Below are 17,895 nucleotides of genomic sequence, written 5' to 3'. Positions count from 1 at the left end.
AGTTTTGTTGTCTACATTTGCTGACACGCAATCTGGGTGGTCTTTTGATCTCAGAATTTAAAGTATTAGGGTCTGCATGGTAAAACCAAGACGTGTGTGTGTGTGTGTGTGTGTGTGTGTGTGTGTGTGTGTGCGCACGTGCATGCACAGCTGGAATATTAGCTACCCACAGTACCATACTCCTGCATGGGCCCAGAATTATATATAGTCAATATATTGTGTCAATAGGAAGAACTTGTATATGTCCTTGAGTCAGCTTTTCATATCCCTGTACGGTGCAGACTACAGAATTTAAATGGGTGCATAGTGAGACATTTACCTGATTTTATTCACATTTTGGAATAAAAAGGGTGTAATTGCAGACGGAATTAGCAGTGTTTTCTGATTTAGGTGTTTCTTGATATCAAGTTACATACATTGACGTTCACCATTGGTCTGTGCCAGTTTCTGGTCCGTTGGGGACAACTGTAGCGTTGTAGCTAACCCTAACTATTTTGCTAACCTTAACCTCTCCTAACCAGCCACATTAGTTAACGCTGCTTTGTTAACGAATCATCTGTCAAGAAACCATCAGTCTCATAACACCAGAAATAACCAATTTAACTTGGCCCAGGTGCCCCGTTAGGCGTGTTTTACACAGGGTGAAAGTTGATTGCATTCATTTTGGAACCTAGCTGCATCACAGGCATGAGCCAGATGCTCGTTCAAAGCCCTGTGCGAAATTGGCGCAAAAGAAAAGTGACATAATTAAGCACGAGGAGTAATGATTAAGATTCTGTTTTCACATGCAAAAGTGATTGATTTAGATAAAGCGTTTTTTAAAATCTGCCTTCCCAATGAATATTAGTTTGAAAAATTAAAACATATTTTATGGGAAAGAGATGCATGTTTCTGGACGATGTACAATGCTGCCTTGTTGACAACATGACCAAGCAGCGTCAACATGACCTCAACGCTTTTGGTGCCCCGCGATTCAGCATAATCGGATCCGCCCAAAGGCAGATATCGATGAGCGAAACGCCCGGAATTGCGGTCTGCAATTATAGCACATTGTTTGCGCGCGCCCATGGAGAATGTCATGCGCGCGAGATTTCTGCAATAACTCCGGTACAAGTTGCAAGTGAGCATCTATACAACAAACTATCCAGCGCTCCAAACACTCACCGTCGGAACTCAAACTAAACTGCAACTTATATGACCATGGATTCAAAGACGAATAGAGTGGAAAGCATTTCTGCCCGAGTGGATGCTGCTGGGTCTTCAACTGGTAGGACAGTATTTGCATGTTTATGCCCCTATGTTTTGTTATGAATCAAAATGTCGGGTGCAGTTGGAGCAACAAGCATGTTATTTTTCCCTCGGAATAGTTTGCATGGAAACTTTTGCTAAATGCTACTTTTTTTAAGGAGTCATGTGTGTACTTTTGTCTTCTCCGTTATTATAGGAATGAAATTCATCCCTACCTTATTTGGTGTACATTATACTACTTGGCACACTCTTGTCAATTTGAACAGCTGTTTATGATTAGCAACACCTGAATGAGGCAGCATCCTTTGCGTCGCATCGTTTTGTATTGTAGCCCAATTGTTTAGCATTACTGTCCCAGCATTTGTGTAGGCATATTGGACAAAAAGTTTGTCAGATTATTAAATACATATGTAGCTGACACCAATATAATAAAACAATATTGCCCGAGGTGGTGTGCTATACGGCCAGTATACCACGAACAATATACCACGGATAACGCCTCGATCACAGTGTCATTGCATTTTGGTACACCAGAAGTACATTTATTTTCAATGGAATGCTGCGTTTCCTGTGCTGTATTGCTTTGCAGATGCAGTTGGTGTGCGTTCTGTGTGCTGCATACGTTGGATTTATCGAACGTAGGCGTCAAACTATACGTACATGGCTTGACAGAAATGGTAGCAGAAGGTGAATGTTGAACTTTTGTTGCACACACATCCAGATGATGCTGCATACTATTTTGCGCAAAAACACTATCGGTGTGGCCAAGGCAAATGCTTCGAACAGTGTATTTGCGCAAAATGGTATGCATAATAATCTTGATATGTGTGCAACAAAAGTTCAACATTCACATTCTGCTACCATTTCTGTCAAGCCCTCTACCCATACAGTTTGACGCATACGTTCGATACATCCAACGTATGTACCACAAAGAACGCACTGCACCCGCAACGCAATACTGCAAGGCAAACGCAGCGTTTCATTGGAAATGAATGTAATTCTGGTGTACCAAAATGCAATGACGCTGTCGGTGATGATGTGAAGCAGAGTGCCTGGACACAGCCCTTAGCCGTGTTTTATTGTCCATAGACAGTGTCACAAACCTCTGAGGTGCCTTACCACTATTGTAAACTGTTTACCAACCCATGTTATAATGGCTAATACATCCCCATGATTCGCAATACTGCAGTCAGGACCAAACTGTGTAGACTGTTTAACTAGGCCTAGCTAATGTTGTAATCACCATTTCTGTAATGTAAAAACTTCAACCATATAACTGACATTCCCTCCATGAACATTGTTGCTCTTATCTGCTCAACTTCATTTCTATGCAACTTGAAAGCAAATAATTTAATACAATGGTACACAATTGACTGTAGTAAGTACATTTAACCTCTGTAGTACCAAGTGCTCTTAAAAACAAAAATTCACTTTTAGATCCGCAGTCCCTGCAACTACATCATTTGTCCATTGTGACGAGAAGGGAGCTCGATCATTGGCGGTCATGGACAATCCAGTTTGTTCTACAGTAGAATTGACCACAGGTTGCAGAACACCTGCATTCTAATCCTGGCTGCTTCTCTAATCCGAGCACTTGGCTGCCTTCCGGGCAGATTATCACTCTGTTATAGTTGATGGGTTTCCCTCAGGCAGCTCATCTCTTCTCACAAACCAGTTGAACAGCAGTTAACAGATAGTTATCCCCTCACACAGGTCAATGTTTTTTTGTGCTGTTTGTAAATCTCTTGATTGGGTCCTTATTATGCCTGCATAGGAGTTTGAATCAAATGATTTCAAGGAATCCTTATTGAGTAGATGGAAGTGTGCTGACCTCTGCAGAGGTAGAAAGTGTATGTAATTTAAGTGCTTTTCACATTTTCCCTATGTGTACTCGGATGTGAGATATGAAACTGATTTATTCTGACTGGGTAATTCTGTACGTCCATTAAACCAACTCTACTGACAAGGAAGATTAACCATGCAATCATTTGATATTCTTGTGGTATTGCAATAAATGCTCTCAGCTTCTGGCAAGATTAGTTTAAGTACTTTAATTTGCATATTCAATGCATTTAGCTGCTTTGTAATTTCTTTTAAGTTTTTTTTTAACCTTGCATGATGCTTTATATATATATATTTGTCTTCTCTTTATATTCGGGCCATGAGTGGTCAGTTTTATATTCCGTAGCTGTATAATCTAAGTGGTTGCCTAATTTAAACATGTTGGCTAAATATGTTGTACAATGACAAGTCACACTTTGCAGTGTTTGTACATAATACCATTTTGTGCCGTCTCTTCTAGAAAGACAGTGTATCAACCCTAAGTGTTAAAAACATATTCTGTAATACAGGGGTGGCCAAATCTCCTCCTGTGGTGCTACTCGGTACATTCAGGCCTTTTCTCCAGCCCTGATCCAACCTGCTATTTACCACGACATTAATGAGCTGAATTAGGTGGTTTTGAGCAGGGCTGGTAGCTCTCTAGGTGACTTGGCCACCCATGATGCAATGTAAGGATCCTGCCTCCAAGCTGTGTAAATAGGCAGGGGTACTCTGCATGTTATTGTGTGTATATATCTGCCTAGGCTTGGCCATTTCACTACATTGCATCAACAAACTGATGGGCGGCCAGTCACCCTTTTCAGTTGTTGATCAGTGTTGGCAACCGCAAATCAAGCTTTTCATGTCACTCAAGTGGCAGTGCATAATGTTTGAGTGTACCAGGACTTGATACTAATTCCCCCCCTAAACTTTTCTTGGAATGTAGTTGTCCCTTGTGAAAAAGCGACAACCAGCCACCCAGTTTGGGGTACCGTGGGGGCAACGATGACTGGCATCACTGCCTCATTCATCCTCCTAGTAGAATACCACAGAGCTTTTACAGTGGAGGAAGATGCATTCTGTAGGATCGGCTGCTATTTCTCTTGCAATTCTGTAATTTGGCAGCTATATTAATACAACAATAAACCACGGTAGGGTTTTCCTCAACCGTTTGTCAGATGGCCAGTCACATGCCTAGTCCCAATAGGCAGAAGGAAATGGAATCGTTTGGTTCGGTTTATCAGATATGTAGTAATGTCTTTTTTTTTTAAACGCAGAAATCCATTTCAGCACCTTGGTTGGCACCAGTATGCACTAACGGGACCTGGGCCCGTTTTCCCGATAGCTTTCTCGATAGTGATCGACCTTAGGCTTAGGAGTGTTTTCCTACAACAGCTGAAGATTTAAAATGCGTTTCCTAAAACGCCACACAGAAAGTTAGCTGAATGCGCCGTTGGAGCATGTCGCTACTGATAGGTCAGAAAGGCAGTGTAGCTCTTGGATCAGCTTTCGCAATTCAAATCTTAGCTTAACATGAATTATTTCAGCATACTGACGGATCAGCTCCTAGACATAACCACCTATGGCTACAGCAGGTGGCTTATTCTAATACCTACCCAATAAAAATGCCCACACGTTAGGCTACACAAAATATTTTGAAACAAATTAGACTGTAGTAAAATTGAACTAAATGTATTGAACATATATGTTTGTTATTGGCCTAATATATTTATATTTTTATGCAGTCATTTTGGTTTTCATTTGAAGCACCTTTTTGTGTTGCTTGTTTGTATTAATTGCAAAGTCATTGGAAACTTTATTTGTAGTCAACTTTGTTCTGAAGTTATTGGCTGTGAGCCCGATAAAGAGACCGATAAACCATGTGATTCTATGTTTAGCTGAGATCTTCTGTGTATAAAGTGATGCGGGAGGGCAAAACATCGAATGACGCACTAAGCTGTTCTACTAGTAGTCTGAGGCAGGCATTCGATTATGAACGTTAATAACGATGGTTTTGGGAAACTGCTCAGAGATGTAACAATGCTCCTACGAAGGTTCTAACAATGAACTTAGCCGGGTCGTGGTTTGCGTTGTCCAAATGCAAACATCTATAGTTTTGCTTTTGGAGTCGGGTGCATTCTCGACATAATATTCTCTCTGCTAGCAGTTTTTATTATTATCTTTTTTCACCTTTTATTTGGTTGGTCTCAAAACAAATATACATATGCATCACTTTACAAATTTTCTTTAAGATAAACACACTTGTAAATGTTGAGTATCTTCACTGCAGGTAGATTGTATATAAATAATATAAACACTTCTGCATTAATCAATAATTAGTTCTAGGTGCCATTGGTATTATTCAGATTCACACCGGCTGTGTTTTTGCTAATTTAGCCATTTGGCAGCCCCCCGCGCCTCTCTGATTCAGAGGGGTTGGGTTAAATGCAGACGTTTCAGTTGGAATGCATTCAGTCGTACAACTTGACTAGGCATCCCCCTTTCCTTTACCTTTCCCACTAAGTTATATGCTTTGTCCACCCTTGAACCAGCCTGTAACAATCAATTTACCTTCTTTACAACGACTGTAAATAGATCAAGAAAGCTTTTCGGATTTGTATGGAACTCTAACTCTTTGCATGCAGCCTGCACCTGACCTCACCATGCAATATTTCCCCCAGATCTTATTTTGATTTGACAAAACATAACTAAAACATTACTAAATTATAGTTAATTATTTTATCTCTATGATAACATTCTATAGCTTCCATTTCTTTCCTCTGACATTTGGACCAAACTTATGTGTAATGTCTCTATTGTAATGTGCAATGAACACTATTGGAGAAGCATACAATACCATTCAATCAAATGTATTCATAAAGCCCTTCTTACATCAGTTGATGTCACAAAGTGCTGTACAGAAACCCAGCCTAAAACCCCAAACAGCAAGCAATGCAGGTGTAGAAGCACGGTGGCTAGGACAAGAAAGTCCAGAACCCAGGAAGAAACCTCGAGAGGAACCAGGCTATGAGGGTTGGCCGGTCCTCTTCTGGCTGTGCCGGGTGGAGATTATAACCGAACATGGCCAAGATGTTCATAGATGACCAGCAGGGTCAAATAATAATAATCACAGTGGTTGTCGAGGGTGCAACAGGTCAGCACCTCAGGAGTAAATGTCAGGCTTTTCATAGCAGATCATTCAGAGTATCGCTACTGCGCCTGCTGTCTCTAGAGAGTTGAAAACAGCAGGTCTGGGACAGGTAGCACGTCCCGGTGAACAGGTCAGGGTTCAGGTCAGGCAGAACAGTTGAAACTAGAGCAGCAGCACGGCCAGGTGGACTGGGGACAGCAAGGAGTCATCAGGCCAGGTAGTCCTGAGGCATGGTTCTAGGGCTCAGGTCCTCCGAGAGAGAAAGAGAGAGAATTAGAGAGCATACTTAAATTCACACTGGATAAGACAGGATAAATTCTCCAGATAGGCTGATCCTAGCCCCCCGACACACAAACTACTGCAGCATAAATACTGGAGGCTGAGACAGGAGGGGTCGGGAGACACTGTGGCCCTGACCAACGATACCCCCGGACAGGGCCAAACAGGCAGGATATAACCCCACACACTTTGCCAAAGCACAGCTCCCACACCACTAGAGGGATATCTTCAACCACCAACTTACCATCCTGAGACAAGGCCGAGTATAGCCCACAAAGATCTCCGCCACAGCACAACCCAAGGGGGGGGGGCAGGAAGATCAACCCGGACAGGAAGATCACGTCAGTGACTCAACCCACTCAAGTGACGCACCCCTCCTAGGGACGGCATGGAAGAACACCAGTAAGCCAGTGACTCAGCCCCTGTAATAGGGTTGTGGGACCTTTATTGTGAGAACCATGCAGCGTAGTTTTTTTAGCACTCGGCTATTAAACCTAGTCTTATAACAAACAGTCGCAGTGTTCCTGCTCTTCATTCCTGCTATTGGCTTTAATCATCTCGTAGTAGATGGGAGCATTGAGTTCAGCTAGATTGAGGAGAGCTGACCACGTGAGAGTGTGTAAGGCCATCTTTGAAACATCTGTGTTTGTCAGCCAATGTTCCTGAGCTCCCAGCAGAGTTTCGACAGATTGAACAGGCTGCCCTCAATCTCCGACAATAGAGACGTACATCTTTGTGTTTCAGAGGACATTGTTTCTTAACACCGGATCAATGATCAGACGTTTCTGGTGACTACAGACTGCAAAGGATGTGTGTATTATATGTACAAAGTAATGTAAAACACTAGCAAATATTATGAAGACACAGTAGGTGGCTGTGTCTTTAAAACAATGGCAATGTGCCTTTAAAAAAATATTTTTGTCAGATTACTTGATCATCAGAATGCAGATCTCTGAAAAAGCAGAAAGCCATTCCAGTATTGGCACCCAGGTTTACGGCTTGCTAAGTGATCTGTCTGTGTATCTACAGACAGTGTTTTAATCAGTAATGCTGACTATTATATGAATTGTAGAAAGAGCAGACCACTGTTCTGTATTGAATTGGGAAAGTAAAGGCATGGTTCCACCCCATGGCTTTCAAATTCACCCATTGATTTTCAAACCATTAGAGAACTCCGGTAGGACGGATGCATTATAAACAAATTGGTCTCTGAAAGTGTTTTTTAAAAGGTGAGACCATGCCAGCAGTCTTAAGACTAACTAGTTACAAAGTTGATTTCATCTAAAAAAGCATCCCTCTGAAAAGGATGATTCATTGCGGAGGAGAACTTCCCCGTTTGTCTCTCAGGCGCTTTCCACCTCCATCTGTTTGCTTTGGAGCCAGCTTTTATTTTTTTTCCATAGGGGTGCCGGGGTGGGAAGCATCTGCTAGGATGGCCGTCAGACTCGGGCCATAATGTGAGAAGGGGATGGAGGGAGAGATGGATCGAGGCAGATGGGGAGAGGGAGTGGATGTGGTGGAGTCTGTGTGCGGTGGTGGCAGAAATAAACTACGCAGGGAGGAGTGAACAGAAGGTGTTTGTTTATGATTGCTGGAGGCCAAAAGGAGACTGGACTGTTTAGATAGTCAATCCCTAGGCTGGTTTATGCCACACATTCCACTCCATTTGACTTCCTTGGATGGGGTATGCCAAGCAGGTTGTGCCACCGAGTGACAGTGCCAGTCAGCTCCTTCACTGTAGTGTGCTGTAGGCTACTTACGCACAGTTCAGACGCCATAAGCGAGTCCAACTGAATAGAAATTCTAAGCGGGCTGGCATGGTTGAGCGCTTTGCTTGTTTTCATACAACCCCTCTCAACAGCTCATTGGTTTTCACGATTCACACACCTGTGCATTGCATAATTTAAAGTTTTAAACAATTCATGTGATTGGTTTAATTTGTCTCGGTTAATGGAACAGGACTTCAGATTCCATAACTCCCTTTTTACTAAGGAATCAAAGTCTCATCCATGAGATCTGTTGGCAATATTAAGCCTACTGTGCCATGTAGACATATTTTCTCAGATTGCAAAACAATTTGTACGTTGTAGTGCCCCTGTTGAAAAGTCATGATTTACTGTTATTTCCTGCTTTCCAAGGGTACCAAAACTACACTAACCTTGAGCCAAAGTGTTTCTGCCACCACAAACAGACCCTGGGTCTGTTCAAATGACCACCTGCAAATCCGAGGCCATGATTGTGCTTCCGTTGTGGCTATGGTAGTGAAGCAATTAAAATGTAATTAATGTGGATTACCATTTCTCCCGACAGTGGAAGAACTGCTCTGGCGCGCTGCATGAAACGGAGCCGTGATTCACCCGCACCACGCCGAAAGAGTTCGGCACCCTCTGCCCCTATCATCAAAAGTCAAGTCCGAGGAGGCGCACTGCAATGTTTCAGACGGCACTCTATCCCCGCTCTTCCAAAGAGAGTGAGATGTTGTTTTTTGAGCGGTGTTTGAACTAGGGCAACGTGTCAGAGAATGTAGGCAAGCCTTATAATGTACAGAGTTGCACTATTGTCATAGAGGTCATCTGAAATTTCATGCTGCCTGCCCATATCCTGAAGTACTGATCTGGAACGCTACATCTACAGCCATCAGTCCCCCATGTCAATGATAAATGTTCTGTTTCATGCTCATCTTCCCCCGCGCTCTTCATTTATGTCCTGTCTGAACGCTTTGAAAGAAAGACATTTATGGAATGTTACCAACTGCCCATCCGTATGTTTATTGGTGTGGAATGGAGGTCATGGTTCATGTTTCATATATATGATGTAAGAGCATGCAATTAAGTGAAATCATCACATGTACAATGGAATGTCCTGTCCAATTGGCTTCTTTGCGTTCTGATTGGACAGATGAAGAGGTTGATGGATAAAGATAATAGGCTAATGGAGCCCTGCAGAGTTGTCACAATACCCATCTCTTTCTTTTTTATCTCACAACACTATTGGAAATGGTGCGAATTGGATTGTGGAAAATAAATCTGATGTTGAGTAAAGGAGCTTGGTTTTAGACACCAGTTTGAAACCATTCAGCCCATGAGTCTTGCTGGCTGAGATCCAAGATCCACACATTATAGAGTACCACAGTATGATTCATAATACCCATAAAACCTAGCGGTCAAACAGATGGCTCCAATAGTCATTCCACCATAGGGAATTTTAGAAACACTTCAAATAAGGGCTGTGTTTCGTGTAGGCTTACCCTGGCGTGATATTTTGATAAAACAAATCTCTCAGACAAGGTCACTTTAATCAATGTATTCGGCTCTATTTACTCTGATTCGAACATGCTAATTAGCATCATGGTAGACACCATGCAAGACTACAAATCGCTGCATGCTCCTGCACATCTTTAGTTGACAGCTTTGCGAAATAAGTATTGTCAATTTAAAACTTGCACAAGACCGTGAACAGAATTGTCAATTTAAATGAAAGTTGAAATGTATTCATAGTTCATCCAGAGATTCTCACCTTTTGCCTTGATTCCACAGTCTCATCCAGATCATGACATTTGTAGTTCTTTATGATAGTCACATTAGCAGCTAATTAACATTTCATTTTTGGGGGGTAGAAATAGTGTCCTGGAGAGATTTACACGGTTATCAAAAGTCACACCAGGGTAAGCCTACACAAAACAGACCTTATTTGAACTGTTTCTAAAATCCCCTATGGGGAGAAATGGTGGAAAAACGATTGGAACTATTTTCCTTGTTTGACTGCTAGGTTTTATGGGTTATTATGACTCATACTGTGGTACTCTATTGTCGTTCTCTGATGACGTCATATACAGTTCTATGTATTGATTTTATAGGGTAGTTGTTTTTTGGAACCTTGTTGCCATTTGGAACATATGATAGATCTTTCAAATTGTTTTGTTCACAATCTCATTCAATAAGAGAAAAGCAAATCTCACACTACCCATTAGAGGTGTGCAGAGTAGTCAGACAAAACTGGTATCGTAACCGATATGGGAAATTTTCTGGATGATGAGAAATATGTCAGTCAAGTGAGGTCCTATGTGGTCTACATAACTCAACTGTATTGTTTGCCTGCCTAAAGAGAAGGGTGGGCTGTACGTTGATTCTGCTGCTCTGTTTGGATAGAGTGAAGCTGTATATCTCTGTCCACTCACTTCATCATTTCACCCCATCACTTTCTCTTCTGTTTTTAAGTCTGATCATTCAGACCGATGCTGCCTCTCTTTAGCCTGCTACTATGATAAATGGCAAGGATGTTTGCTATAAATCTATCAAAGTGCATTATATCTAAGCGGGGCGAGGGTAGGGAAAAAAGATGACACGTCGACCCACATTCTGATTGATAGCCAACTTGTCTGTCCTCTGCAAGTTGAGGACACAGACACGTCACACACTCCCACACACACACACACACACACACACACACACTCCCACACACACTCCCTCCCTCCCGGCTCCTAATCTGCAGCTTGTTTGGTCTAAACGTACAGAGAGATTGGTAACCTATTTTTGCCAACATCTACTTAGGAAAAAACTAAGATGTTTTAATATGCCTATCACGAGTCTCATCTGATCTGACTATCAACTGTCAATGTTCTGATACGATTACGAATATGGCCATGTCGGCACACCCCTACTTCAAGACTATGAAATAACACACATGGAATCGTGTAGTAACCAAAAAAGTGTTAATTAATCCAAATAGGTTTTATATTTGATGGTCTTCAAAGTAGCCACCCTTTGCCTTGATGACAGCTATGCACACTCTTGAAATTCTCTCAACCAACTTCACCTGGAATGCTTTTCCAACAGTCTTGAAGGAGTTCCCACATAAGCTGAGCACTTGTTGGCTGCTTTTCCTTCACTCTGCGGTCCAACTCATCCCAAACCATCTCAATTGGTTTGAGGTCAGGTGATTGTGGAGGCCAGGTCATCTGATGCAGCACTCCATCACTCTCCTTCTCAGTCAAATGGCCCTTAGACAGCATGGAGGTGTGTTGGGTCATTGTCCTGTTGAAAAACAAGTGATAGTCCCACTAAGTGCAAACCAGATGGGATGGTGTATCGCTGCAGAATGCTGTGGTAGCCATACTGGTTTAGTGTGCCTTCAATTCTAAATAAATCACTGACAGTGTCACCAGCAAAGCACCATCACACCACCTCCGTGCTTCACGGTGGGAACCACACACGCAGAGATCATCCCTTCACCTAATCTGAGTCTCAGACACTGCAGTTGGAACCAAAAATCTCATTTTGACTAATCATATAAAAGGACAGATTGCAACCGGTTTGATGTCCATTGTTCGTGTTTCTTGGCCCAAGCAAGTCTCTTCTTATTATTGGGGTCCTTTTTAATAGTGGTTTCTTTGCAGCAATTTGACCGTGAAGGCCTGACTCAGTCAGTTTCCTCTGAACAGTCGATGTGGATGTCTTGCTTGAACTCCCCCAGCATTTATTTGGGCTGCAATTTCTGAGGCTGGTGACTCTCTCATGAACTATGGGTCTTAATTTCCTGTGGCGGTCCTCATGTGAGCCAGAATTCATCAAAACCATCAAGGGCTTTGTGACTGCACTTGAAACTTTCAAAGTTCTTAACGAACTGCAAAAATCTCTGAAGCTGGAGACTCATATCTCTCTCCCTAGCTTTAAGCACCAGCTTGTCAGAGCAGCTCACAGATCACTGCACCTGTACATAGATGGGCTGTTTACAGATGGGCTATCTACCTACCTCATCCCCATACTGTATTTATTTATTTATGTATCTTGATCCTTTGCACCCCAGTATCTCTACTTGCACATTCATCTTCTGCACATCTACCATTCCAGTGTTTTAAATGCTATATTGTAATTACTTTGCCACCATGGCCTACTTATTGCCTTAAATCCCTTATCTTACCTCATTTGCACTCACTGTATAAAGACGACTTTTTGTTTTCTTTTGTTCTACGGTATTATTGACTATGTTTTGTTTATTTCATGTAACTCTGTGTCGAATTGCTATGCTTTATCTTTGACAGGTCGCAGTTGCAAATGAGAACTTGTTCTTAACTAGCCTACCTGGTTAAATAAAAATTAAATAATTAATGTTCTGCATTGACTGACTTTCATGTCTTTAACTAATGATGGACTTTTGTTTCTCTTTGGTTATTTGAGCTGTTCTTGCACTAATATGGACTTCGTCTTTTACCAAATAGGGGTATCTTTTGTATACCCCCCCTACCTTGGCACAACACAACTGATTGGCCCAAACTCATTAAGAAAGAATTTGTGGAATTTTTCTTTAACTTTTAACAAGGCACACCTGTTAATTGCAATGCATTCCAGGTGACTACCTCATGAAGCTGGTTGAGAGAATGCCAAGAGTGTGCAAGCTGTCAAGGCAAACGGTGGCTACTTTGAAGAATCTCAAATATAAAATATATTTGAATTTGTTTAACACCTTTTTTGGTTACTACATGATTCCATATGTGTTATTTCATAGCTTTTAGTTCTTCACTATTATTCTACATTGTAGAAAATATTAAAAATAAAGAAAAACCCTTGAATGAGTAGGTGTGTGCCAGCTTTTGACTGGTACCATATACTGTTCCTGAACAGACCCGTTAATAACGTTTTTTACGGTCATGCCATTTTTTCCCCAGTCCCCGCAAACGCAACAGTGCCTATGCAAAGCCCTCACTTTGTCACTCAATCTTATTCCAGTGTCTTCCTGCCAGCTATACATTTTCCCCCGTGTGTAGGCTACCTCCCCCTCCCTCAGAAGCATAGTCTGTCGTAGCGACTGACATTACAAGCATGATTCAGTAATTAGGGAGATATTTTATTATTAGGTGAATGGAATAACTTTTCCATTGACTTCCGGCGCCGACAGAGATGGCCGCCTCGCTTCGCGTTCCTAGGAAACTATGCAGTTTTTTGTTTTTTTACGTGTTATTTCTTACATTAGTACCCCAGGTCATCTTAGGTTTCATTACATACAGTCGAGAAGAACTACTGAATATAAGATCAGCGTCAACTCACCATCAGTACGACCAAGAATATGTTTTTCGCGACGCGGATCCTGTGTTCTGCCTTACAAACAGGACAACGGAGTGGATTCCATGCAGCGACCCAAAAAAACGACTCCGAAAAAGAGGGAAACGAGGCGGTCTTCTGGTCAGACTCCGGAGACGGGCACACCGTGCACCACCATCTTCTAAGGAGATGATTGTGGACTTCAGGAAACAGCAGAGGGAACACCCCCCTATCCACATCGATGGAACAGTAGTGGAGAGGGTAGCAAGTTTTAAGTTCCTCGGCATACACATCACAGACAAACTGAATTGGTCCACTCACACAGACAGCATCGTGAAGAAGGCGCAGCAGCGCCTCTTCAACCTCAGGAGGCTGAAGAAATTCGGCTTGTCACCAAAAGCACTGAAGCTTCTACAGATGCACAATCGAGAGCATCCTGGCGGGCTGTATCACTGCCTGGTACGGCAACTGCTCCGCCCTCAACCGTAAGGCTCTCCAGAGGGTAGTGAGGTCTGCACAACGCATCACCGGGGGCAAACTACCTGCCCTCCAGGACACCTACACCACCCGATGTTACAGGAAGGCCATAAAGATCATCAAGGACATCAACCACCCAAGCCACTGCCTGTTCACCCCGCTATCATCCAGAAGGCGAGGTCAGTACAGGTGCATCAAAGCTGGGACCGAGAGACTGAAAAACAGCTTCTATCTCAAGGCCATCAGACTGTTAAACAGCCACCACTAACATTGAGTGGCTGCTGCCAACACACTGACACTGACTCAACTCCAGCCACTTTAATAATGGGAATTGATGGGAAATGATGTAAATATATCACTAGCCACTTTAAACAATGCTACCTTATATAATGTTTACATACCCTACATTATTCATCTCATATGCATACGTATATACTGTACTCTATATCATCGACTGCATCCTTATGTAATACATGTATCACTAGCCACTAACTATGCCACTTTGTTTACATACTCATCTCATATGTATATACTGTACTTGATATCAGCTACTGTATCTTGCCTATGCTGCTCTGTACCATCACTCATTCATATATCCTTATGTACATATTCTTTATCCCCTTACACTGTGTATAAGACAGTAGTTTTGGAATTAGTTAGTTAGATTACTTGTTGGTTATTACTGCATTGTCGGTACTAGAAGCACAAGCATTTCGCTACACTCGCATTAACATCTGCTAACCATGTGTATGTGACAAATAAAATTTGATTTGATTTTAAGGATCCTATAGTATCAAGTTTCACTTTGGATTTATTAACTACAAAGGTTAGATGTGTTTATTTACATTTGGGTGCTGCTCTACACACACACACACACACAAGCTTGTTAGCTACATTGCTAGCTAGCTCTGGTCTAGCTCTCAAACTCTAGGCGGCACTGTGTAATGTAATGAAACAGAGTCATGATCAAGGGTGCTATCTCTGGTCTAACGCTAGTTAAGCCAACTCTCTGAAGTTCAAAGGCATTCAAAGTTTGTTCATAGAAGCCGCTCCACCGTAGCTAGAATTCTGTGGGCCTAATTCAGATAATGCATGTCATAACAAGATGCCCAGCACCCTCCTCACCTGTGAAATTTCAGTTAAATTCTGCCAACACTACAGTTGTCTGTCCAGTGCGTGTACATGGCTTGCCCGCTCCATAGCAAGCTGCTCTATCCATTGGTGATGTAATGTTGAGCTGACTATAATTTTTGTTTTCCAAGGTTTAAAAATGAACAGAAAGGAATGATATCAACCATAACTTTTTGGGGATTTGTTTTGGGGACCTGTTCAAAACTTTGTTATTTTTTTTGGACTAACTGGTGGAACAGAATGCAAACAACAACGATTCTGTTCAGAACATAACAATTGTAAAATGGTTTTGGTTGGTTTAGGATTAAATGATTTGCGCAAATGGACTCCGTCCCAACGTGTAGTGATCAAGTGCATTGATATAACTAATTTTAGCAATGAATGTTATCATTATTTCTGGGTGCAGTGCAGATGGAAGTGCATTATAACTATTTTGCCACACTGTTGAAGCAGACAAAGGTTTGGCATGTTAATGGTTTGACATTTTTGATATACATTCAGAAAAAAAAGTCCAATGATTTATACCCACAGTCCGTTAAAGCTCCCCAATAAAGCAGTCTGGCAACTCTAGATTTGTCTTATTTCTCCAAGTTCATTACTCAGAATAAGCGACACATTGATCAGCAATAAGGGGAAAGTAGAAACCCTTTCTTACCACCTGTGTATAGTATACTGAGTGTTTCCTCTCTAACACCCAACTGTGTTAAATTGCTGCTCTTTCAGTTTGGACTAGAATGTAGTGGAATCTAGAACATTCTAATCGTTCTATTCTCACAATATTGCTCAGTCGGCATTCCTTGTCTCTGTGTAGTTGCAGTCAGATTTTGTATTACATCGGACTAGTGACTGTTTTCCTTGTATGCATAGGCAGACACAAGCACAATGGAAAGTAATGTCTTTCAACGTGCTCGTCCAAGAATAATACACTAAAATCCGATGTAATGGGAATACTGGATTATGTCTCAAACATCTTTTCTTCTATTAGGCGTATTTTGTTAATGTTGACATTGCTGGTTGAGCCATGAACCCAGGCTGACAAGATTGTGCCACAAGCAACTTAAATTAAGTGACTCTTGCCTTACATTTTCTGTTGCTCTTTACTATAGGCCAGCAGTCAATTTGATATCTTTGGAAGACTACTTTCCCCTGAAGTAGGATGATATGTTACAGTAGGCATTGTTTTGCATAGGAATTGGAAGATGGCGCCGGAGGGGATGGCTGGCTGCTGTCTTATCGGCTCTAAACCAACCATGCTATTTTTTTGTTTTTTTCACGTTGTTCGTAACTTGTTTTGTACATAATGTTGCTGCTAACGTCTTATGACCGAACATCTCGAATATCAGAACTGCGATTACTCACCTCAGATTAGACCGAGTTTATATTCAATGAAGGAGATACTACAGACACCCGGCCAGGCCCAAATCCCCGTCATTGGCTGGAAAACAGGTTTAGTGGAAGAAATCTGCCTTTGCCTTCTGTCCTGCTAGCTAATGTTCAATCGCTGGAAAATAAATTAGACAAACTGAAAGAATGTATATCCTACCAGCGGGACATTAACTGTAATATCTTATGTTTCACCGAGTCATGGCTGAACGACGACATTAAGAACATAGAGCTGGTGGGTTATACACTATCGGCAGGCTAGAACAGCAGTCTCTGGTAAGACAGGGCGGGGGCCTATGCATATATGTAAACAGCTGGTGCACGATATCGATGGAAGTCTCTAGGTTTTGATCGCCTGAGGTAGTGTGGTCTACGGCTTATCATGATACTCTTATCTACCTAGAGTTTTCATCTGTATTTTTCATAGCGGTCTACATACCACCATAGATCACCGCTGGGACTAAAACCGCACTCAATGAGCTGTATACCACCATAAGCAAACAGGAAAACACTCATCCAGAGGTGGCACTCCTAGTGGCCGGGGACTTTAATGCAGGGAAGCTAAATCAGTTTGACCTAATTTCTATAAGCATGTTAAATGTGCAACCAAAGGGAAAAAAAGACCACCTTTACTCCATACACAGAGACGCGTACAAAGCTCTCCCTCACCCTCCATTTGGCACATCTGACCATAATTCTATCCTCCTGATTCCTGCTTACATGCAAAAATTAAAGCAGGAAGCACTAGTGATTCGGTCTATAAAAAGTGGTAAGATTAAGCAGATCTACTGGATTCTTTTGCTAGCACAGACTGGAACATACTCCGGGATTCTTCCGATGGCATTGATAAGTATACCACATCAGTCACTGGTTTTATCAATTAGTGCATCGAGGGACATCGTCCTCACAGTGACTGTACGTACATACACCAAACAGAAGCCATGGATTACAAGCAACATTCGCACTTAGCTAAAGGGTAGATCTGCCGCTTTCAAGGAGCTTATAAGAAATCCCACTATGCCCTCCGACGAACCATCAAACAGGCAAAGCGTCAATACAGGACTAAGATCGAACTGTACTACACCGGCTCCGACACTCGTCGGATGTAGCAGGGCTTGCAAACTATTAGACTACAAAGTGATGCACAGCCGTGAGCTGCCCAGTTACACAGGCCTACCAGATGAGCTAAATAACTTCTATGATCGCTTCGAGGCAAGAAACACTGAAACATGCATGAGAGCATCAGCTGTTTCGGACGACTGTGTGATCACACTCTCCACAGCCGTTGTGAGTAAGACCTTCAAAAAGGTCAACATTCACAAGGCCGCAGGGCCAGATGGATTACCAGGACGTGTACTCCAAGCATGT

General features: G+C 42.1%; 1 protein-coding gene across 1 annotated transcript in view; it reads left to right on the top strand.

The window, feature by feature from the left end:
- Nucleotides 1-366: 366 nt before the first annotated feature.
- The window catches only part of kcnip4a (potassium voltage-gated channel interacting protein 4a), a 258,413-nt gene continuing 240,884 nt past the window's right edge, over nt 367-17,895 (top strand). Inside the window, exon 1 of the mRNA XM_024434735.2 lies at nt 367-1,267. Within this exon, the coding sequence (XP_024290503.1) occupies nt 1,195-1,267 (73 nt within the window). The 5' untranslated portion in view covers nt 367-1,194. The remainder of the gene's footprint in view (nt 1,268-17,895) is intronic.

The sequence above is a fragment of the Oncorhynchus tshawytscha genome, linkage group LG10 (genome assembly GCF_018296145.1).
Source record: "Oncorhynchus tshawytscha isolate Ot180627B linkage group LG10, Otsh_v2.0, whole genome shotgun sequence".
NCBI lineage: Eukaryota > Metazoa > Chordata > Actinopteri > Salmoniformes > Salmonidae > Oncorhynchus > Oncorhynchus tshawytscha.
The sequence above is the reverse complement of the archived record's forward strand: the minus strand, read 5'-3'. Positions and strand labels throughout refer to the sequence as shown.